This window comes from Amblyomma maculatum, chromosome 10 (genome assembly GCF_055883805.1).
Source record: "Amblyomma maculatum isolate TAMU_Amacu chromosome 10, ASM5588380v1, whole genome shotgun sequence".
Taxonomy (NCBI): Eukaryota; Metazoa; Arthropoda; class Arachnida; order Ixodida; family Ixodidae; genus Amblyomma; species Amblyomma maculatum.
In genome coordinates, this window is record NC_139353.1 from 35,319,215 (window position 1) to 35,343,650 (window position 24,436).

General features: G+C 43.5%; 1 protein-coding gene across 2 annotated transcripts; it reads left to right on the forward strand.

Annotated features, from left to right (window-relative positions):
- The first annotated feature begins 31 nt into the window (after positions 1–31).
- Positions 32–23,588, forward strand: Brms1 (breast cancer metastasis-suppressor 1-like protein). 2 transcript variants are annotated; one of them, XM_084582471.1, is made up of 9 exons: positions 32–517; positions 977–1,067; positions 1,791–1,918; positions 2,321–2,400; positions 4,293–4,395; positions 4,501–4,590; positions 5,464–5,528; positions 9,150–9,180; positions 23,193–23,588. In XM_084582471.1, exons 1-9 carry the CDS (start codon positions 388–390, stop codon positions 23,201–23,203), a joined length of 729 nt encoding a protein of 242 aa, XP_084438597.1. In that variant the 5' UTR covers positions 32–387; the 3' UTR covers positions 23,204–23,588. The 2 variants fall into 2 exon arrangements, with proteins under 2 accessions (XP_084438597.1, XP_084438598.1); XM_084582472.1 differs by having other exon boundaries at positions 34–517; positions 4,293–4,389.
- The last annotated feature ends 848 nt before the right edge of the window (positions 23,589–24,436 follow it).

Below are 24,436 nucleotides of genomic sequence, written 5' to 3' on the forward strand. Positions count from 1 at the left end.
GCGGAAGTGCACGCCTTTAAAGCATCCGGCAATGCGTTCTTCTTGTTCACTTCGCCGCCAACTTCGCCGCGTTATAGCTCTGTCTCCGTTTGTTGCATGTTTGTTGTGGCTTGTTTTCCTGTGCTAACGTGCGCCGCGTGAGAAGCGGCTTTGGACCCGTGGAGTGCGTGCCTTCCAGAACGACGAATGCGCGTGTTGCGGCATGTTCTAGGGACGTTATGAGCTGAATTGTTCGCGTCGTCTTCAACGGGTAGCGTTGCCTCTGGCCGCGGTGGTTCGGTGACGCGCTGTGTTTCGCCCGCCTCTCGGTTGTCGTTCGAGCCGTTCGAACGTGTCGAGGCACGCGTTAGTTAGCCCGCCGGGGCCTGTCCACTGCAGAATCGCAAGATGCCCAGCGTCAAAGAGTGTAACAATGACAGCGAAGGCGAAGAGATGGACCAAGAGACTCCGGAGAGCGACAAGTCGAGCAACGAAGACTCAGACTCGTCGTCCGGGTCTGAAGAGGATGACAGTTCGGGTAGGACCCCATTCGTCAGCTCACCGTCCGCTAGTTCAAAAAGGGGCGGCAGTGCCTTAATACACCGCTGATCTCAGAATGGGCTTTAGAGTACCTGTGTTGCAATCTTGAAGCATGTTGCATAGGGTATTGCTTGTTTGGCAGTAACTGCGCTGCGGCAGCTCGAGAGAGATGTTTGAAGAAATGAGTTTAGGTAATGAGGCGCTTTGTTCGCAGTAGTGAAACTAAGGCAAAAGGCCGCGGTGATTTTCAGTGTTTGAAGGCCGCTGCACAAAATGTTTCGTTTGCAGCGTGCACCAAGCGCCGGTTGAGGTTTCCTTTTCCGACATGAGTGTAGCTTTGCGTATCTTAGAGAAAATATGAACAAACTCGCAGCCAGTGCAGTATTTATGGATGAATAGTCGTAGACTCTATGGGTGAATAGTTGACTCTGTTAATATATTCTGATACTTTCTGCAGAGATGGACGAGGAAGACTGCGAAAGAAGGCGGTCAGAGTGCATCGACGACATGGCCGATCTCGAGCGACAGTTTATGCACCTCAAGGAACAGTAAGTATTGCGCTATACCACTCTGTTTAGTGTCATTTATGTCGAAACGAGCCATCAAAGAATATCCGCTCCCGCAGCTGGCTAAACTATCAATCCAGTGTGATTCATGAAGTGATGAATTGTCAGGTGAGGAAGTACAGCAAAAGCTATGTGTAAGCTCACCATGTTTCTACCGGGAGCTAAATAAAGAACATGTAATAATATGCTGCCTTGAAACAATCTTCCAGTAACGGAGGCAGTGGCTGTTGCTGGTTATCAGTTCCTTGTTATTCCTCCTCCTAGTTGCTGATTTCTTGTCACTACCTTACATGAATGTCTCAAACTGGCCTCCTTGTTTCGGAACCGGGAGTAAAGCAAAACCCTGCTTGCTTATTGCCATGCATTGTGGAAGCTGTCTGTGGTGCAACATCATGTCATCCCTAATGTCATGTGCTAGCCACCTGTAGTCTCAGCCATGCAAAGCATCACATAATGAAATGCTCTCATCACCACCGTTCACTGTGAGGCGACTCTAAGCGGAGATTTTGCACCAGCTGTGGTTTTCGTATCTCTTAAAATTTTCTAATCTCATCTTTCCACTTGACTTTTTGAGCCCCTTGTCCAGAGACGTGCAGAGTGCGTAATTGCTCCATAATTTGTCTCATGTTTTTCTTCTTTTGGACGATGTGTCAATCAGCTAGTCACTGGCATTTTTTGTGTGATGCTATTTGTTCTGTCATGCAGGCTTTACCTCGAGCGAGCAAACCAGATTGAGGCAAAACTTGAAGAGGTAAAAATGGGCCGTGCACCGGAATACTTGCAGCCACTTGAAGACCTCCAGGACAACATGCGGATTCGGATAGAGGTCGCAGGTGGGGGACTTGACAGATTTTTGTCTCAAAAACCTGACTACTATTATGATGGTGACATATGCAACAGATGGGTGAAAGAATCAAGTCAGATATGACAAGGCTCATGTTTCAAAGAAACAGATGGAAGTTTGAGCATTAATTATTTTCTTACTCATTTTGGAAGATATGGGAGAGAAAAGACTACCCGCATTCAAGTAAATACAGTAGTTGTTTAAAGGAGGGTGTAGCAGATTTTTTTTTGCTGAGCGTTCCCTGCATTATTTTCCCTTTTTTTCATGACTGTCAAGCTCCTGTTTGTGATGATTTTTTACTCATTTTCTAACCATAAATGTCACGTGCTTTGCTTAAATTTGAATACTCAGCTATGAAAACTCTGAAGTAAATACTCTGTTCTGTGCACAGGTATTCTCCGGGAGATGAAGCTGAAGAACATCAAGAGGAAGCATCAGGCTGAGGAGATAGCTGCCTTTCAAAACTTTGAGGTGATGCTTGCTTACATTCCCTCGCTTTTGACTTAAAGGGACATAAAACTGGAATTTAGGTCTCAAGTTGTTTTCGCTGCAATGGAAAGGTTGATGTCTAAAATGTTCGATTCCTTAGCGGTTTTGGTAGAAACAGTGTAGAAAATTTTTATTGGGAATTTTTCGATCAGTGCATGCGCCCGTTTTTATGTAGTCCGATGCTGGAAACCATGAACAGCGACCACAATGACTACTGGTGGTCGACGAAAAAGACTTACTGAAAACAAATATAAATTTCACTCTCCAGACAGTAATTAGACATTTTTTGCTTAAAATAACATTCTTTTTCATTTTCACACTCAAGGCTGCTATGGTACAATAATGCACGTCTCGTCGACAAAAGTTTTAGCGGGCACTATTATCACTTCATTCACGGAATTCCAAACATTATGATGCCATCTAGTGGCAAAACCTGAAAGCACGCCCCTCATAGTGCTAAAGGAGGGGTGGTTTTTATTTAAGTATGCAGTGGAGAGAGCGCAAAATATAACGAATTATGACAAGCACTCCTAGAAGAAAAAAAAAGTGTGAACTTATGAAAATCAGTGATATTTTGCTGATGTGTAGTTCAAGTGGGGTACTACAGTGGAAGTAATAGGGTTCCACCGCTAGAGAGTGCCTCAGTGGCTAATTAAAATAGTAAAGCCTCTTTTCTTTCATATTGTAGAGCTCAATTTGTATAAAGGTCTTTTCATCTCCATAATCTCGTGACATATTTTGGACGGTGTTCTGTCCCTTTAAAGACAGTGTTCTGTCCCTTTAAAGACAGTGTTCTGTCCCTTTAAAGACAGTGTTCTGTCCCTTTAAAGTTAACTATAATCAACTGCAAAGTGGGGCTGTGTGCAACCACTAGTGTGGAATGATTTCATGGAAAAAAAAAAGACTGTTCACTATGTATTCATTCTGGGTATCTCTTCTAGTAGAACCTCGTTGATACGTTTCCGGTTCATATGATTTGTTGTTTCATACGTTCAAAATTGTGGGCAGTAAGAAATCTCCCATAGAGTTACACTATTTTTCTCCCAGTTAATACGTTCTACAATAACGCGATTTCCCAGTTACTACGTTTGAAATTTCGACAAACTGTGGCCATATAGTAAGCTTTGCGATCAATTAGACATATGCTAACGAGTGCTCAGGACGTCAAAAACTGATAAGCGGCACTCACCCTTCACAGTTGCTTTCCTGCAGTGACTAGGCGCAATGGATCGAAGAAGCATCAAAGAAAGGCAATGAGTAAACATGCGAGGCGCCCGTTTCCTCGGAAGCATATTTTCGGGAGGAACTTAGGGGCTTAGTGATGAACCATTTGATACAGCTATATGCCTGCATACGAGCGGGCCAGGTCTGGGGAAGCAGCATGAGCAAAAATGCAGCGACTGTAAATAATCGTGGTGGCTCCTCTACGTTGCTGGTATAAGTGGACTAAGTGTCCGGAAACGCCTAGGAAGCAACCCAGTTGGTCATTCCTTCTGCGAACCGGATTTGTTACCAAGTCTTCTCCACTTAGGACAACGCAAACACGGACTGAATTCTGCAAGAAATACAATTGAAGCTGTGCGTACTTGATGTCTATAAATGCTAATCTACGCTTTTATGCAGGGAACGTCTCTTCTGAATGCCTTTGTACTGCATCTGCAGTTTATTCTTTTAAAATCAGGTAGTCCAGATCATACGTTTTCGTGGTTAATAAATTTTTTTTTCTGGCATTAAGAAAAAAAGTGTCATCGAGGTTTTGCTGTATTACTTGAGTTTTATATTACACTCTGTTGTCTTGTAAAAAAAAAAATGCAGTAAAGGCTTGCTGCTTGTTACACGGGATATTGACACCTAATGGAGCACTAATGTTGCAGAGTGAGCGGGCCTTGCTCAGAGATTCCATCCGGTGTGAACTTGAAGAAAAGATTAGGAGGCTCGAGGAGGACCGCAACAGCATTGACATCACATCAGGTTTGTGTACGGCAATCTTTTTCCCTGGAGTGGCTGCTCCTCATTTTTTTGTCTGCCTTCTTGTGGAGAGTTTTAAGAAATGCAAAGAACATCTGTTTTGATTTGTTTCAGATCTCTGGAGTGAGCAAGTCACCCATAAGAAGAGTAGGCGTAAGGCAGACCCAATGACAGACAGGCGGAAGAAGCCAGTCACCGTATCAGATATCCTTTTTTTATTGTCTCAATTTTTTTTTTTTTACCGGCATGCATGCTGTGGGCTTAGGATCACTTAGGGTAACAAACTGGATTCCAAGAGATGGAAAGCGTAGCAGGGGGCGGCAGAAAGTTAGGTGGGCGGATGAGGTTAAGAAGTTCGCAGGGGTCAAGTGGATGCAACTAGCACAGAACCGGGTTAATTGGAGAAATATGCGAGAGGCCTTCGCCCTGCAGTGGGTATAGTCAGGCTGATGACGATGCTGTGGGCACAGTACGGGGTTAATTGGGGAGCATATGGGGAGGCTCTTCTTGTGCAGTGAGTGAGTCAGGATGACAGCGATTGGGATGCAAGTGATGTGATTAACTGTGATGATACCAGTGTTATCAAAGCTTTCATTCCTTCCTCTGTCGTTGAGGCTGGCCCCTCGAGCATTTCATGGGTCCTCCTGAGGTATGAGGACATAACCTTTCGTCATGCATAAGAATGCATTGTGACAGAGGGAGGCAACGACGAAGCAGTGGCGTGCTTAGCTGCGGCCTATGTTGGTTGCACTTGTGACTTTCCATTGTTGGCTGCATGCAGATTATAAAAGTGGAGGAAGGGACATTTGGAAGTTTGGCAAGTGTGCCCCTTGGTGACATACTGTTCTGTTGACAGTACTGATAAAGCTCATGGTAAGATGGTGCAGTCATTATGGGGCGCAACACACTTGGTCCTGACATTGGGGGTGAGGTTGTGTGTTAGCTTTGCAAGGAATGAAGATTACTTTGGAAGGAGCTCGTATGGACTTCGGTCCGAGCGCTGATTGCTGGAAGTGAAGCTGCACATTTTCTTTGCTTGTGCCTGCAAGTTTTCTCCTTGACCGTGTGTTCATCCACGGCCCTATATCGTGTATATGCTGCGAGAAAATGAGATCTTGGAGGACTGGACGGCGATCCGAAAAGTGAGTGTTGTTGCCCCTGCGTGACCATGAATTATTGACTAACTCTGTCGATGAAACCAACATTCTGAGGGATTCTTTTTTCTTTGTGAGCAGACTTGCAGCCGAATTTCCCTTTCATTGATAACAGTATAGTGAGGTAGGGATGAGAAGGAGAGCATGTCATACTTCTTATTCTTTATAGCCTCTTTATCACTGTCCCTGCAGGGGTCATCTGTTAAAGCAGATGTTTGCGTGTGCCGTGCGGCACCGCGATCCCTGAACACCCACACTTAGTGGTGCGTGGCATCGCCATGTCTGGGGAAAAGGGGATCCTGGTGGTTGAGCCGGCACCGAGTGTTTGGACCTTGAAGGCCCCTCGGCGGAGGCAACAGGCCACTTTGGCCCCCGCTTCCCATAGACGGCACCTCCGGGCTGACCCACCTCCCACCTGTGCAGTTGCCTTCTCTTATCCTCTCCTTCATCTTTCACTTTCCTATATGCTATCTTATAATTGTATTGCCCTCTCTCCTCTTCTTGTTTCTTCCTTCTTCCTGGTGACGAGGGTTTCTTTTAGTTGGGGATCTTAATGCTCACTCCTCCTTTTGGGAAGTGAACAGACACACTAGAGGACATATCTTAGAAGATTTTATCCTCTGCAATGACGCCTGTCTTTTTAATACAGGCAAACACACATACTGCTCCCCGAACAGTGGAAAAATGAGCTGCCTGGATTTATTTGTCAGTTGACTGTCTATTTTCACTGACTCTAAATGGGATGTCCTCGACAACCCACATGGAAGTGATCGTGTACCTGTCGCAATCAGTCTAACATCCTCATCATCAATCACTTCAACGAAACCACGGGGGTGGAAACTTCATGCAGACTGGCCACTATTCCGGTCCAGAGCCAACCTCGAAAAAGTATTTTCGGAAAATCTCGGCATAAATGAGCTGCATAGAAAGTTTACCACTTGTCACTGCAGCTCGCTTAGCCATCCCGCAGTCTCCTGGAGCTGTACAGTGTAATCACAAATTGTGATGCACAAAAGAGTGTAAAGAAACGAAAAAGAAACAAAAGGCCTGGAGAGTATTCCGAAGATATTGTATGCATGAAAGCCTAATAACTTCCTAAAAGGCCAGAGCTAACCTCATGGCAAAGTTATGTGTCCTCCATAAATAGCTCAACCCCACGTCTCAAAATTTGTGGGGGTGGGTTAATAAACTATATGGCAAATAGCCCCCTTTCACAATTTTAACAAATCCTAGCTCACAAACAAGTATAGAAAAACAAGCAGACATATTGAGGAAATATTTCACTGACGTTTCTAGCTTGGCACTTTATACATACTGTTTCAAAGTTTAGAACAACGGCTGAAAAACAAAGACTCCGAACAGTTGGCAGCACAAATGAACCTTTTAATGTTTAATTACACTTGAAGAAATAGAGTACTGTTGGCCGGAAAACTCACAGGACCAGATGAAATACACTACAGAATGGGCTGGCTCATTTGTCTAACCTCATGTATGCATTATTTAAATTTTAAATAAAATATGGATATTTGGAGCAATACCAGAAGCATGGAAGAAAGCCATTGTGGTACCACTCTTAAGTCTGGCAAGTCTCTGGACTCCTCAGGCAGTTATAGGCCATAATAGCTCTAACAAGCTGTCTTGCAAAGTCATTTGAAAGTATTGTGAATATGAATTTGATGTTTGTTCTTGAAACCCGGAAGCTTCTTGACATCCACCAGTGTGGTTTTCAAGAAAACATGTTCCACTACTGATCACCTTTTCCACCTAGAAAATACAGTTCGAGAAGCATTTATTAGTAAACAAGACTGCCCTGCAGTCTTTTTTTGACCTCTAAAAAGCCTATGATACTGCATGGAGGTTCGGGATCCTGCGGGATTTGGGAGAGCTCGGCATTCGCGGTGGAATATTATAATGTATAGATGACTTTCTTTCTAGACAGTCATTTCAGGTGCGTCTCAGTTCCACCCTTTATAAAAACTTAGTGCAAGAAAATGGTGTACCTCAGGGGTGCATTTTAAGCACTACACTTTTTATAGTAAAAATGAATGCCATGGCAAAATATTCCCAAAACCCATTGTGTACTCTATGTGGACAACCTGCAAATTGCGTGCGCATCCTCTTCTAGTGTATCAACCTGTGGGAGGCGAATAAGTTCACAGTAAATAGACTGGCAACATAGACAAATAGGAATGGCTTCAGGTTTTCTACACAAAAATCGGTAGCTGTTCTTCTCTCTCTTAGAAGAGGACTGCACTCTGATCCCACCGTCTACCTAAATGATGCCATGCTACCCATAAAACATGATCATAAATTTCTAGGCCTTACTTTTGAAAGCTTTCATTCCTTCCTCGTACAAACAACCTGAAAAAGAAAGTTTTAAATCAATAAGACAACTAATTCTTCGTTTTGAACAGAAATGCCAGCAATTGAACATACTTGACACGCTGCCAATTATTGCCTGTAGGCCTGACGTACTACCCCCTTGGTACAGTTTCCCCTCTGTATGTGATTTCACACTAACACAATTTCGTAAAAAGCAGACGCCCCCTGAACGCATATTAAAAAAGTTCGTTCCTTGAACGAAAATTGCAACAACCATCGAGAACTCTCTGCAGACTATTCTAAAACAGCTTTCTCTGTTGGTAGCGGTGAAGTAGAAGGCAAATGCAAAAAATAAAAAATTGGGTTACTTCAGTGTGCATCAGTTTTTACTACTGAATCTTATGCCATACTCCTAGCTGTAAAAAAAAAAAAATAAAGAGCAACATTGAAAATGAGTATAATCTGCACCAACTCACTCAATGTAATCACAGCTCTACACTGTGGAAATGCAACAGAACCCTTATTAAGAAATATACATTATGTAACAAGAGCTGAAATACAAGGACATGGAAGTGAGATTCATCTGGTTACCAAGTCATGTAGCGACCAGTGGTAATGAATGAGCTGATGAATGTGCCGCAGCCGCTTGGAATGCTAACATTGAAAAAGTAAACATACCACATAAAGATGTCATAAAAGTCGTACAAAAAAAAAAGAAAAACAAGCAGAAATGGCAAGAATCATGGGACAAAGAAGTAAACAATAAATTATTTAGTGAAGTTGGTGATAGAAGAATGGAAATCATGTACTCACCAAGAGTGTTTCATTGAAGTCTTTTTATGTAGCCTCCTAATAGGGGATAAAAGTTGTTGCCACTAACCACTTCTTAATTACTTGCACAAAACTTGAAGAACTAAGGCAGAAACATGTCCCACAAGTTTATGAGGAACACACCCCACTATACCCTAGCTTACTTGTAAGAGAAAAGTCACTCATTGATATTTCTTAGGTTTTTCATTCCTTAAAGAAGCAGAGCTTTTAAACAAGCTATAGAATCTCGAAGTGTTTAATGTTTAATTTCAAATTTTGCTCTTGGCACATGATGGCCTGAGTTGCCTATATGCCATATGACTTAGCATAGCACACCACTCTTTATTACTGTGAAAAAATTAAGTGAGTTAGAGAAAAACTTTACTCGCCTTTGCTTCTGGCTCTGTAAGTGGTAATGATGGTTGCTTCTCTTGGCATGTCTTTCACGCCCTCTTACTTTCTGTGTTGTCATTTCAGGCCCTGAAGGTTGCAAGGCAGAAAAATGACCGTGAGTTATCAAATTATTATTACTGGCTAATCACTATCCTCTCAGTAAGGTCTATTGTACATTGTCAACTGCTGTTTTATATAAGTTAATGGTTCTCTTGTTGCAAGCTTATACTGACAGATTTTTATACTTGTGTATTAGCTTGCCTCTTTGTTGTTTTTGCCTTGACAAATGGCTTTTGTATAACACCAGCCAGCTTAACTACCGTCAGTAGCGGTGGCTGCAAAGTCTGAGCATAGGTTGCGAAATTCTATAGCGGCCACTGAAGCCACATTTATGCAAGGGTTGTTCATTAAAGACCAAGGCTGGGTCTAGTGCTGTGCGTATGCTGCGCCATCTCTTGGCGTTCTTGTCAGACATCGTGCCTCCACTAATATTGCACCATATGCCCCATTGCTCTGGCTCTAATGAGGCAGCAGCAATATTTATTCAAACATGAGACAGTATTTCATTGCCTCCAAGTGTGTGCTTGTTGTGTGACCCGTGTGGACATTGCATGAATGATGTTGTGCTGCCAAGTTTTATGTGTGGCTTAACCAAATGGCCATGGAAACACATGCTTATGTGATGCTTGCATTTGGTGAGGACGGCGGGCCTCATGCAGTTTGTTTGTAATGGTTCAAGGATACTTTAAGGTCAGGGAACACCCTCAATTGCAAGGAGGTGGTGGTGCACCTATTACAGGGGTTTCTGAGGGAACCGTCAACTCAGTGGATGCAGTGATATTGTTGGATGCCTCACTATCATATAGCATGCCCAATAACAGACGGTTTAAGTAGAAAGCACCAACAATTTTGAACGAGTATCTTCAGATGCCAAAAATCATCATTATAGATCCCCTGCCTTCTTATGCCAGTCCGGAAACAAAACCGTGTAGACATTTGTCCCGAAAGGAGAGGAAGTTTAACACCGGTGGAAGACAATCATTGCTCCAGACGAGACCTGCCATATTGGCCCAAAGAAGTGTGCCTAAACACTGAGCAGGTTGAAAAGAGGAACCTCAACCATTGGAGGCCAAGGTGCAAACGTTGGCAAACAAGGCAATCGTCGTCACATTATTTTTTAACACAAATGGGGATTTTGTATACCTATGCAGTTCCTAGAGGCCAGGTGGTGAACGCAAAGTATTGCGGAAGTGTTTTGGAAATGGTGATGAAGGAACACGCCTCTCGTGAAAAAAGCCCGAACTTGTGAGAAATTGGAAACTGCACCGCGGCAATTCAGGGGCTTATGTTGCGAATATTCTGGTCCAATTTCTCGCTTTAGAAACTACAGTCCCTCATCTACGTTACAGTCCCTCATCTACCAGGCGGTCGAAATTTCCGGAGTCCTCCACTACGGCGTCTCTCAGCCTGAGTTGCTTTGGGACGTTAAACCCCACAAACCAACCAACCATCTACCTTACAGTCCTGACATCCATCTTACAGTCCTTTCTGGTCTGCCACAGCAAAAAGGGAACTACAGGGACGTGATTTTGTTACATCCCTGTAATTCTGTCATTTCTTTAGTGTTTTGGAGGCAGTTTTCAAGCAGGTGGCAAAAAAATGATTTGTCCGTGTTTTCCAGGCATGGTGGAAAATGCGGGACAAGTGCACTTTACTTCGCGTAGAGCACTTTAAAGCTGTTCAAAGTCCTGATGAGTAATTTTCAGAAGAATAATGTTTTAGTGAATCGGTCTGTCCTTATTGAACAACCATTGTACGTAGGTGGAAATACAAATGCGCCTGTGTGGCTACGATGTGTGGCTGCATGTCAAATAGCCTGCTCTAGGTAGGCAGCAATTAATGCGGAGTCCTCTACTATGCTTGGGCTCTTTCTTTACTACCATGATTGAGACTATGGCTGTGCCATCTGTTCGTTAGCTTATGGATGGCAGTGGTGTTTCTAAACAAATTTTACTAGGTAATGTATACCTTGAGCATTGATGTCTGAGGGATTTACTAAAAGTAAAGGGCTCTAGGCTTTTGGGCTCCATGGGGAGTAGAGGAAATTGCTTGGAGACAGGTTCAGTAACCAAGAGTGGAGGTGCTGCTTCATTTGCTTCGTTCTGCTTACCCTGCTCTGTCCTGCTGCCTCAGTGGCCCCGAGAGAAAAGGCTAGCCTTCAGTGCCATCTGTCCTCTTTGAAGGCACTACTGATCAGAGCCCAGGAATTTATCAGCACAAGCATGGGATGAAAAAGCATATGCACAAGATTGCAGAAATGTGCTGCTGATTGATGTGATGAACTCCAAACCATGGTGGTGCTTGAGTGCATCAAAGTTATAAGCTTCACACTTGTATCTATCAAGCCAAAAAGCTTTTAGTCAAACTCTGTGTCCAGTTATGAAGTGCTTCTGGTGTCTTCCAAATTGTTGCCTATGTCAGCTGGGGTTATTTTAATCATTTGTACACATGTTTGCTGTGTGCCTTGTCTTGTGGGAGATGCGTGTTTGTCAGCAAAGCATTGAGCGTTGAGGGATCAAAATGATTATTTTTGTATATCAGGAATAGAAAATTGCATTTATAAAAAGTGGTCGACCCTAGAAACAAAGCATATTTAGAATACTCCAAAACTCAAATTTTATTGTTCCAAAGCTGCTCCAAAATGTAGGGGCGTGCGAATATTCAAAATTTTTAATATCGATTTGAATATTGTCATATTCGATTCATTAAGCGAATCAAATAGTGGAAATTGAAATTGAAACTATGAAACTGTTTGAATATCTTTGCAAAATATAGAATAATGTTCAAATACTTCTCGAATAACTGGTACGAAAGGATGCCTTGATTACGTTAGACTCTCTCAAAGGCAGCATCAGCCTTGAGCACCTACAGCTTGTTGCCACAATTAACCTACTCGAGTAGAAGAGATTACCATGTTAGGGAGCCCACAGGCTTGAGCGTGGCTACGATGTGGTCCATTTGTGTGGAAATATTTATATTGCAGGCCTTAAAGTTTGGACATATCTACAATCACGGAGGCCACTTCTCAGAGTCGTGTCATGGCTCGCAGGTTTCTCATCTGCCGAGAAGTGGCACTACATGTTTATTCATAGAAAATTTGATTCACTTTCATAAGCAGTAGTTGATTAGGTTTATTATGCGTGCTATGCATGACATGAGATGTTCTCAGCTCATACTCTTAAATCTCTCCACTATCTGGCTCCGGTTACTTAGTGCCAGCTAGAGGAAAACATGTGAGCTAAGTGAGAAAGAATGAAAGCAATGAAAGTCAATGGAAAGAAGAGAGGATGATGAGATCACCTGCTTGGCGATAACGGTTCCAAGAGCCGAGAGGGGAGGAAGCGGCTCAGGTTACATGGCCGCAAGTCAGATGGAAACGTCACTGCACTGTTCGTAATCTCTGATATACTGCATCATCACATCTAGTTCACTAAATAAACTGGTTAAGACTTAATTGTTGTCGATAAAAACAACCAGCGAGTGTAGGGGGTGTTGGTAGAAATCACTGTTTGCGTCCCCTAGAGGAGATAAGCATTTCACCTTTTCCTGTAATAGCTATTACTTCACAACTTATAGCACCCTACCGCAGGGCCATCACTACCGCACTGCTGTTTCTGCTCGCACGATGCAAGCTAATCGAAACTATGTGGGTTTATTTGTACTTGCTTCTGTGTGCGTGCCGAGCGACGCCGTTGCTCCGATACCCTTTGCTGGCTCATGATGAATGAAGGTGAAGCAGGGACCGCGACATGCCCAGAGAAATGCAGTGTTGTATGTGCTTTTTACGAACGTCTGGAGGCGGGCTCGTCTAAGTGTGCCTTATGTGAAACTGTTCTCAAAACGCCAGCTAACACAACCTTTGGTCACCACCTCAGGTGGCATCCGGGAGTCTGCAAAGATTATGAGAGCAAAGCAGCAACATTCTGTGCCGGAGAAAAGACAGGCAACTGCTAGTTTGTTTTTCAAGCTGAGCCCTCAGAGCTCCCACGTCAAGGCACTTAAGAGAGTTTTCTTTCATTGTAAATGACCGGCATCGCTACTCTAGTGTCGAAGAACAAGGGTTTCAAGACCTGATGCAGTACACGGTACCCATATATGAGGTCCCCTGTCGCACGATGTTCTCGAAGATTGTCGTGCCTGAAATGTACAATGCTGTCAGCTGCTCAGTCCATGAGAAGCTGCACAGTGTCATCAGCACGGATGCAGGTCCGTGCTCACAATTGACGGTTGGACGTCGCGAGCTGGGGACAGTTAAGTGTCTGTGACAGGCCACATGTTGAGTGACGACTTCGTGCTCACAGTGTTATTCTTGCATGCCACCACCTGCGTGCAAACCGTATTGCAGAAATCCTGTGTTGTTTACTCGTGGACGTTTTGAAAAAGTGGGATATAACCTGAGGAGCTTCATTGCTGTGTAGTGACTGACGATGCTTGGAGCTTTGTGTCCACAATTGGGCCAAGACCCTCTCTGCACGTTGCTTGTTTTGCGCACACTCTGCAACTTTGTGTTCAGGACGCGAAGAGAGAAAGCAACGGATTCGCAAGCGTACATGGAAAAGCACTGGCTGTCGTCGCACTCTACAAATGAAGCAGCAGCTTGCGATCAGGACTACAAGATTAACAAAGGAGAATGGGTATAGAGGAGCCACTGGCAGTGATACAAGGTGTGCCAACAAGGTAGAATAGTGAATGCACCATGCTAGCGCTCTTGCTAAAGCTGAAGCCAGCCTTCCTTGACACTAGACTTGGCAGAAGCATTCGTGTCGGTGCTGCAACTGATTGAAGAAGCCACTATTGCTGCTTGTTTCGAGTGCCACCCAGCATTATATCTTGTTATTCCCCTTGCTCACTGCATTCAGATGATGCTTTCCAAACAGGCTCGTGGAGCTGAGGAGCTAGAGTTTTCAAGGAACTTCTTGAGGTCTGTGAAAGCAAGATTTCAAGGTATAAGCACACAGACACCCCATGCCAATCTGCTTGACCCCCGTTTCAAGGATGTCTGTAGCAACCAGCAAAAAAATGAGGACGTGCGGTCCCTCTTGTATTCAGTACTTGAGGAACAGGAAGGGTCAAGGCTGTTACTGTTTGGCTTGCAAGAAACTTCTGCACAAGAGCAGAGCTATTGGAGAGAACAGTCATCCATGTGGGGAGTGTTTAATACCTTGGTATCATCAAAACACCAAAAGAAACCAGGTTCTTTGATGCAAGCATTATTCGACTGGCTTCAGGGTGGCAGTCCATTTCAGTGGTGGCCAACAGAAGGAAAAATCATATGTAGAGCTCTTTTCAACCATGCCCGGGAAGTACCTTGCTGTTACGGCTACTCAGATGGCAAGCGAGAGGCTTGCTTCAACACAGTAACTTGTTGGCAAGAATCACTATCATTGGACAGTGTGGAGCACCTTGTTTTCTTGCATGGCAACTCAGTATGGCCCAAGCGTCTGATATCCCTGGTTACATTGAGTCTCGGGACTGCCTTTGGTTTGTTCCCGTAGTTAAAACTTCTCTTTTTATGTAAAGTTTTGTCATTGGAATGCGCCCGATCTTTCATGTACTCGTGTACATATTTAAAATTTTTTTTGAAATGCACTTGCTTCACTGGTTCTGCGCTACTTTTAATATTCCATGATATCAAATTTTTACTTGGCGTATGATCGTTGTCTTACTGTTACAAGTTTCATTCGTAGTCTGCTGAAGTAATAGCTGCAAGTTAATCTAGTCTTGTATCTACATTTTCTGTGCCATTTCGCAGCAGTGCTAGTGCTTTAATCTAGTCATTTAAAAAATTTCTGATGGCTAGTCTGACAGTCTTCTCTTATCTTCTTTTAGTTGATGTAATGCTGTTGACTGATGCCATATTGCCAGTACTCTTATCTGTTTGTGTGTTCTAGTAGTGCCAGGTTGTACACCTAGCCAAGCTAAACTAGTAATTTTATTAACTCGTGCCAACTCTACTTGACTTTATTTAGCAATAATTTGTTATGATTACTGATTATGCACCGCACAGTGTTTTTGTTTTGCAAGATTTAGACTTAGTCTCACCTATAATCAAGGTTGACGCAGCTGTGTGTTGTGAGCTATATATGAAACAGCATTTTGAATTAAATTTTGCTTTAGGCACTTTTTCACGTTTCGTATTCAGCGTACACATGATATGAACATAACTTGCAGAGTATTCGATTCATATTAGACTCATTGCTTTTACTATTCGATTCAGTCTTTAGCTACATTATTCATATTTGATTTGATAGCAAAGCTGTACTATTGTATTCGATTTTGTTTGGAAAAAGTACTATTTGCACACCACTACCAAAATGCCTCTATTACGGCTCCTTGAGCTGCTCTAAATTCTTGAGTGTGCTTCCACCCCTGAGTAACTGTTTCTCCTGTACACTTAAAGGCGGAGCTTAGGTGTCCCCGATAATGTTTTCTCGCAGTTCGTGCATTCACCCTTTGTCTGTGTGCGTATATAACTGAAAGTTAGTTTATTAGCTAATGGAGATGAGGCAATGAATGTAGTCTAAGATTGCTGTCTGTGTTCTTAGCAGAGCTTATTATTTTTTCCTTCATTTGCTCTCTGAGATATTTAATGCCTTGTTAAGCTTTTTTGAATCAGTGTGTTTACTTACATGTTTCAGCATGAAGGGGGTAAGTGTTTGACGTCGCCATCATGTGACAAAAACTGAAAAAGCATGTCTCAAAGGGTTTCAGTATTGCAACCAGTAGGTTCGTTAACAGAAGCATCAGTGGGGGTCTTGCAGAATTCTTGCACCAGTTCTGCTGCTGCCTAGGCACATCGAGTGCATTTTTAAAAAATGTGGACTTGGGAAGGTCAGGCTGGAAAGAATTGGGGGGGAACCAGGGATAATTGTATGTTACGGTGCCTCTACCACCTAGGAGGGTCGTACAGTCGAGCAAAAGTGGTATACAGCCCACAGCAGAGCTCGGGAAAACTGCATTGCAATGCCATCTAGCAGCAGCCATCCGGGATCGAGACAGTCATGGCGGTGCACCATTTTATCGACATGCATGTGTTGCTGTCACTTACCGTGTCACTAGATGGCGTTTCAGTGCAGTTTTCCTAAGCTGCACTACCGGCTGCACGTTGTGGAATCAGGGTGGGTCACAGTGTCAGAATTCTTTCTTATACTTTTGTTTTCTCACTCCTCATTAGAATTAGATGTAGGTGTCCTCATTAGGACACCTACATCTTAATTATGCTTTGCAAAGTGCAGCAAATGTTCATTTATTTTTGTATTTCTCTGGTTACAGACGTTTATTCTTTCATTGTTGCAGGTAGTATATAATGCCTATTCAAAGGAGTATAGACACCAAATTTGGGTGCCAATTTTCTTCTCTGTAATGATGCACAAGGCATTCCTGTATAGACTTTGTGCAAAAATTGGTGCCCCCTTGCGCTAACCGCGCGTGTTTCCGCCATGTTTGAGGATTCTGTATACCGCAGCAGTGCTGTGGGACGACAGATTAGCGATGCGCAATTTGGCATTTATCGTCATCTAAAGTATCCAAATATTGCTACGGGTCTTGATGTACACAAAAAAGTAGCTATGGATAACCAGGGAAACAAAGTGAGGGTGCCAGCTTCGTAGTTTTTTTATTAATTGCGCAGCATTACTTGGCGCATGTGCACAGTGTATGGGATGTGTGTGAACAGAATGGGTCTGCAGTGACTGTGTATCTTAAGTTGAGGGTAATAGCCACGCGTGTTACATCTTTGGATAAATTATGTTGAGTATAATTGCCCTTCACACATTTTTAGGTCTCAAAAACTGCTGTTAATTAGTTGATTGGTAATAAGATGAACTTTATGCTGTGTAGATCAATACGTCATATATCGTTGGATAGCTTATGTTGAGTACAATGGTGCTGAACTACTGTATTTACTTGCATTAATGCTCACACTTTTTTTCGCAGAAAATTGATGCTAAGTTGGGGGGTGTGATAATTATGCGGGCAAATTTTCGAGCAAATGGTTTGGAGTGCTAAAAGCAAATTTAAATAGGAGCGAATTGGGATTCATAGGTCAGCTATTGTAAATATAACCAAAACATTACTTTCAAGCAGAACTTACCCTTGTTATAAAAGTACAGGGCCGCCAAAAACACAAATTGCTAAAGCACTGTATTTGCAGCACGCAGCCTCATCATCACTCCCCGTGTATCGGGGTATAATGCTCACAGCACACCATATAGTTCTACTCTTGATCAGAGACTTGATTCGAGTCCGTGTCTCCGTACTACGCAGAACTCGTTGACGCCGAAGTGCCTGCTGGCAGCGCGGTTGCCATGCTGTAGCTCGTACTCAAAAGCTTTCAGCTTAAAAATAGCTGTATAACTTGCGTACCGCCCCACCGTGATGCGGCACCAAGAACACGGTAGACGGTGGAACAAAGCAAGCAACACGGACGGAATGAAGGAACAGTCGCGAGACGCGGAAGCACCTCGCAAAATGGCGATGACTACGAGCATCATGGAGGTAAAAAAAAAAGAAAAACAAAAAAGACTAGTACAACCGGTGATAATATATCCGAGCACATTATCGCCGTCTGGTAGCGCGTACACACAACGAAGCCAGCTAGGTTCAGTAGCGCTCCAAAGATGGCACTTGTTACTACTAGCAGACGACTCTTGCGATGGTAAAATTGGTGGTGAGATGATTATGCGAGGAAAAAAAAATTCAGTTTTTGACGCCTAATGTTGGGGGTGCGAGCATTACGCGAGTAAATACGGTAGTTGTATATTTTAATAAATTACTGGTAATTACTGAAAGTTAATGCTACAACATCAAGTCGTATATCGCTGGGTAGCTTATATTGAGTATGACTGCACTACACTATTTGCAGTTCTTAGTTAATGACCGTTATTTAGTTGAATGGGATTAACAATGTTGGGATCAACTTTAGGCACAACATGGAGCTATAGATTGTTGAAAAGGCCTCGACGATTATAATTCAAAATCGAATGCTAAACCAGGCGAAAATTATGTTAGACTGATAGAACCACGCAATAACCGAGCTAATGAAAAAAAAAGCATCCAACGGAAGCAAAACTGTAGAGCTTAATGATACTCATTAGCAGCATTTAAGGAGACTTAAGTGCCCCAGTAGTTTTTCTTGCTGGGATCACGATATGAGGTCAGCGGCGGGAAGCAGGCACCAGATGTGGAGTTCTTGAGAGGTGGTAATTTAATCGCAGAAGTTAGATCGTAAAAAAAAGACCTAAACATAAGCTGTTTGCACATCTTATAATTTGCCAAGAAGCATTCCGTTGTCTGCTAGCTGTTACTGCGTAGTGCGTCAGTCAGCTAGTAGTTTCTCGCGCAGAACTAGTTTTGCGCCTGACGCTTCAGCTTCATGTGCTCATTTTTTTATCCTTAATGCTCAGTTTGATATTATACGTCTTAAGGCCCGTTCACACTCTCGACTCTCTACTCGCGGAGGTCGTGCGACCGTTTTGTTTGAAAAGCGACAGTCGCAGGCCGTTCGACCACTGCTTGATTTTCCAGCTTTGTGGCTGCTGGTTGCAAACCGGTAACCAATCAGCGGCTCAGCTTAAGTCAACATAAGTTAGCTTTACTCTACGTGGTGAACAGTCGAGGTAGATAACATGTGGAAAACGACTCGCAGGTTGTACTTGCAAGTGTGAACATCGCTTGCGCTGCGCGGCTCTCTGGTCGCATGCAACAGCCGGTCGCACGCTCTTCGCGAGTCACAAGTGTAAATAGACCTTTACACATTTTTCTGTTTGCGAAGTGTCGCAGGCGAACGGATTCGGAGCAGATCTTTAGCTAGCCCGGCACACGCAGTAGGTTGCGTAAATCTGTCATTCACTGCTCATGGTCGGCTGTTTGGTCTTCGCATATTTTACGAAGATTTAATCTTGCATGCACAATTGTCAAAGCGATGGTGTGCACCCTTAGTGCAGCATCGGCAGTCATGGTTAGGCCGCCACTTTTCCGATCATCTGCTATCGTGGCACCAAAATGCGAGCAACAATGAAAATTATCTGGCCATTTTTTAGCACGTCGAAGCTACACTAGGGATGTGAAGCATGCAGTAGTAGAGGGCTGCAGGTCAATTTTGAGCATCTGGGGATCTTTAACATGCACCGAAATCTCGGCATACCGGCGTTTTAGTTTTTCGCTTCCATAAGAAAAATTACTGCTGTGGCCGTGATCGAGCTTGCATCCTTTGGCTCAGCAGCACAGGGTTTTTGGTCAGCCTTAAACACTCAAGCAATCAGAAAGTTTCACCAAGGCGTATTTGTAATCAGGCGTGTGATTGTGATATGGCGTCGTCCATGCAATGCGGTACGGAACTTACCTTAACCCCCACAATATGATCATTAGAAAACAAACGGAAGCCAACGATTGAAGAACAATGTGTTTGACATTTCAAAACTAAAAGAAAGATATTCTTACTTCATTCCACTCAGTCTTCAACGTTCGACACCATTGTGAATTCCTTCGCTGCCGCGGTGCCTTTCCGATAGTGTTTTCGGCGCATAATAGGTACCTCCATAGCCAGTGGGAAACATGCACAACACAGGAAGTCCACGGATCACTTGTTGGTCATTAGTTTTCTCTTAAACCTTAAAACAAGAGGGTCGCCAAACCGAGAATGCCGTTCATACATTCCACGCTAGGCAATCTCGCAATTGCAATCCTTCAACATGGCGTCGATTACTCATTTCAGTTTTCCTCCGGTAGAAGGCAGCACTTTTGCATAAGGTTTATATGGATCACCATGCGGTTTTTGCCTTTGTTGGCTAATTAATTTTTAGTTGAAGTTTTTCTCACCAGTTTCTATTTCAATTTCAGCAGCAAGGAGTTGTCGCTGATGTCACAATAAAGTCTAAACCCCGCGTGACATAAAAAAGCAGCGATATAATCGCCGACTCTTAATTTGCTGTGATTTCTGTTTTTGAGGCAAGCTGGCTTTAGTGTTTGATACAGGAACGATCATATATCGCTGTTTTTTTTAATCTCTCATGTGACCTAGACTTGACGTCAAAGCCATCTCGCGGCTTTTAAAATTGAAACAGGTGAGAAAAGATTCGATTATAATTTATTCAGCAGTCGTAGGCGAATATTACTTCGTTATCCATGTACGATGCCTACACATCATTACAGAGGACAAAACACGAACCCAGAAATTAGTTGTCCGTACTCCTTCAAGGAAACGTAAATCTCCAGTTATTTATGTGACAGATTTCACTCAAGCCTAACTGAATTGGTATTATATCAATAAAATACTTGGTTGCAATCAGGTTGAGAGCTTTCCCGATTTCAGTTTCGGAAGTGTCAGCCCTTAACAAAGCCAATGGGAGCCCGCAGTTTCTTCATTATAGCCGTTACTTCATTGCATCTGCAGGTGACCTTGGTCGCATCTTTTCCGTGTCAGGCCCTTTCTGTCAGCGTATGTCGAGGACAAATATAGCTTGCCATTTTGTCTGCCGCCTATACAATAAAACCTCGTCGATACAAATAGATCTCACGGGAAAAATTCGTATCATCAAAACAAACAAAAACCATTATGCAGAGGTATGAGAAAGGCGTTCAAGCAAATCTGTAAAGCTCGCCACATTGCGGCCCGCGACGTTAGCGATGCGCGGGCTGCTCGCCACCACAAAACGGCTCCCTGTGGTTACAGCGGACTAGTGATCGTGTAGTCAGCGATGTGTGGGCCGTAAGCGCTCGCCGTGTGCGCTACCGCGAACTGTTCGCAGTGCTTATCGCGATTGGCGATCTTTAAGTCGGTGATTTCTGGCACGCGAGCTGCCGCAAACTGTTCCCTGTGCGTACAGCGCGATTAGCGATCACGGAGTCGGCGATGTGCGGGCTGCACGTACCCGCCATGTGCCCCGCTGCCATCTGCTGGTGGTGCATAGCGTGAATGGCAATCACGACGTTGTCGATATGCGAGACGCGCACCGCCGCAAGCTTTTGCTGCGTTTAGGTCTCGACAGGCGATCGGGATGACGGCGACTTGCAGGCCATGCACCGCCGCGAACTGCTCGCGGTGCGTACAGCACGGCTGGCGATCGCGGAGTCAGCGATGTGCTAGTAGAGCAGAGTCCATTGCTGTGGTCGCTGTTAGCGGGCGAGAGAGTGTTCGGAACATCCGAAATTCTGCACATTGTACACAATGCATCCCGCCCGGGAATTTTACGCATTCATATCCCGAAATTCGTACGAGCTGGATTCATATCACCGAAGCTTTGCTGTATGTGTTAGGGAGCCCTCAAAGTGCACTAAATATGCCCCTTACTCTGTTTAGTTGGTAGTTCAGTGAAATGTGTCATCTATTTTCACAGCACATAGAAAAATAAACTTTGCTGTAATAGTATTGTAGAGGGCAGAGTGAGTTATACTTAGACTATTAAGCCCCCCTTTCCTCAGTGCTGATGCCGTTATGGGCCACAGTGAAGGAGGGCGTGCAGTGGTGCTTCCCTGCATATTGCATGAACAATGCCAGCAATGTTCATGAGCATGCTAGGCTGGACGCTTCCCTCCCAAAAAAACATGGTGTAAATTTTGTAGTCTCCCAAACTGTTTCAAAAGGAAGTGATCTTGGCTTCTTTCATGTCCTTTCACTAGAGAGTGCAAATAAATTTTTGTAAACTGAATCGAGCACAAATAGTCTAGCTAAGAACCAAATCAAATATGACTCTTAACAAATTGTAGATACTTGCAACTGGTCCCAGTATTCATACAATGCTATCAATTCTGTGAAACAGCATCACGCTAGCGTTGTCACGGCTCTAATTTACGGCAGTGTTGGTGTTCATTAGAGGTTATGCAAAACTAAATCGGTTGGACTACAGTACGGTCAATTGTCAACTGGTGAATCTGGAAGAAAAGAGGCGCACATGTGCAAGAACGGCCGTGTGAAAAAGAGTGTGCACCGCACTGGTGCTCCGACATCAAAACATTATCGCGCAAGGCCATACCGAAATTGATGTTAACAGATTGTCCATAGAAATTGTCTGTGAGGGATGTGCTTGATGTGGGAACAGTTTTCCACGTGTTTGGTACTGTGTTGTATACCTTCATATTTGATAGGGAGGTTGTAGAAACATGTCTTTCTTGGGCTGTTGCAAACACGTTATGCTGCCAAATCCATCCCTTTAGCGCCGAATGCACTCAATAGCAACATCCAGGGAACCCTTGTGACAAATGCCTATACTGTAATAGAGCAAGGCACCGAAGAAATAAAAGAGTTGAGCAATCTATGCACCCAATGCAAAATGGACATTAGGGTTCATATGTGGATTTTTATGTCCGTTTGTGAGACTATTTCATAGAAACGAGGTGCCATTTACATGGGCTTCAATCAAAGCTTCCAAGGGGAACAGCTGATAATATATCCATTATTTCATTTTGAAGCATCTGGTTTATAACTACATTTTACTTTAGTTAGTAGCACCGAAACCTGCTGTTTAGCCGCATTCAGATTTTTCCTCTTCACTGTTGTCTTTAATTTTGTCGTGCTACTGCCCTGCTTTGGTAGGCATTGATTTCAGCTGGGTTGAAATCGATGCCTACAACAACGGAAAGTATACAACAGTTGCAGTTGCATCTTACCTGTAGTCGCCTATGGGCTGAAACGTGGAGGCTAACGAAGAGGGTTCTACTTAAGTTGAGAACAACGCAGAGGGTTATGGAACGAAAAATGGTAGGGGTAACATTAAGAGATAGGAAGCGGGCAGAGTTGCTCAGAGAAATTACTCAAGTTACTGACATTCTGGGGGAAATCAAGAAGAAGAAATGGGCATGGGCAGGACATGTAGTGCGAAGAGAGGATAATCGATGGTCGCTGAGGGTAACAAACTGGGTTCCAAGGGAAGGAAAGCGGGGGCGGCAGAAAGTTAGGTGGGCGGATGAGGTTGAGAAGTTCGCCGGGGTCAAGTGGATGCAGCAAGCACGGAACCAGGTTAATTGGAGAAATATGGGAGTCCTTTGCCCTGCAGTGGGTATAGTCAGGCTGATGATGATGATGATAATTTCAGCTTGCTAACGCTGCTTTGCTTTGTTTTCTGTATGCAGTCCTCGTCTAAGCGCCTCAAGTCATCAAGCACATCACAGTTGTCATGCTGCAAGCATCCTAGTTTGTACATAGAAGCAGAGGATGGAGCAGCCAAAGGTCATCGAAATCATCATTTCCGAAGACTCACATTTCTAAACAGGCAGCATGCTTCCCCTGTCATGTATCTTTTATTCATGCTTGTTTAGATCCATGCAGTTTTCTTCATTTCTTATATTTATATATGGATTGAATGTTACTATCAGTGCCTTGATAGTAACAGTTGCTGGAGGAGCAGTTACGTGGCAAATCTTGATTTAGAGCTGTTGAATTTTTGTTCAGATTTAGCCACTTCGTGCGAGTTGCTCGTACTTTCCAACTTCGTGTTGGTTTGTAAATAAAAAAATGTTTCGATTTTATGCTTTCGTTTTATCTTGGTTGCGTCAAGAAAGACTGTACTAAAGGAGTTTTGCTCATGTTTGCTTTGTGTTGATAACTGTAGACAATTTATACAGTTTTGTTCACTTCTGGTGCCATCTGCCGTTAGCGCAATCTGGATGCAGTATGGCCACTTCAGCAATCGCAAGTATGCAAAATAGGACTTACTTCGGTATATAGTAGCTTTTCATGTAGAAATGCATCCCTGGTAGTGTAGGGAGGAAAATTGTAAGATGGGCCGCATTGTGATCTGGCCCCGATGAATTGATCACATAACTCATTCGCTGAAGCAAAGGAATCTATGAAATGAAATGAGTGAAACGTGTTGGCACAGTGCACCACCACTTGCCACATATTTGTTGTAACCTCGGAACTTTGCTATGTTGCAGAATGTGTCTAAGGATCTGTCTCACAATGCTTTGCTCGTGGGCAAAACCTTTGATAAGCATGTTTCATTATGTCGAATGACCACCACTTTCTCATGCAGGTACACTCCTGCTTCAGCTGCAATATTATATTTTTTTTTAACTTTGGTCATCGAATGACTTGTGCCCTTAAATAATATTAGAGACTTTAGTAGTGTAGACATATACCAGCTGCTTCTGTGTGTCAGATTAAGGAGTGTAAAGAAGAATAATGCGATCGGACGTCATTAGAGGAGTATTTTGTATGATGAGCATTTTCTATAATGTTATACAAAGAGCTAATCACTTTGAAATCCAAGCCCAAAGACTTTTTAATCGACTGAAACACCTATACGAAAGTCACGAAAAAATGCAATGACTAGCATTATAAAGATAACCCAATTGTGCAGGCAATAACAAACATG

Bases quoted from the DNA above. Each gene is read 5' to 3' on its own strand.
- Brms1 (XM_084582471.1), top strand. From the start codon at position 388: ATGCCCAGCGTCAAAGAGTGTAACAATGACAGCGAAGGCGAAGAGATG. The intron at 1,919-2,320 runs GTGGGGGACTTG...TTCTGTGCACAG, and splicing joins GATTCGGATAGAGGTCGCAG to GTATTCTCCGGGAGATGAAG. The intron at 4,591-5,463 runs ATATCCTTTTTT...GTGTTCATCCAC, and splicing joins GAAGCCAGTCACCGTATCAG to GGCCCTATATCGTGTATATG.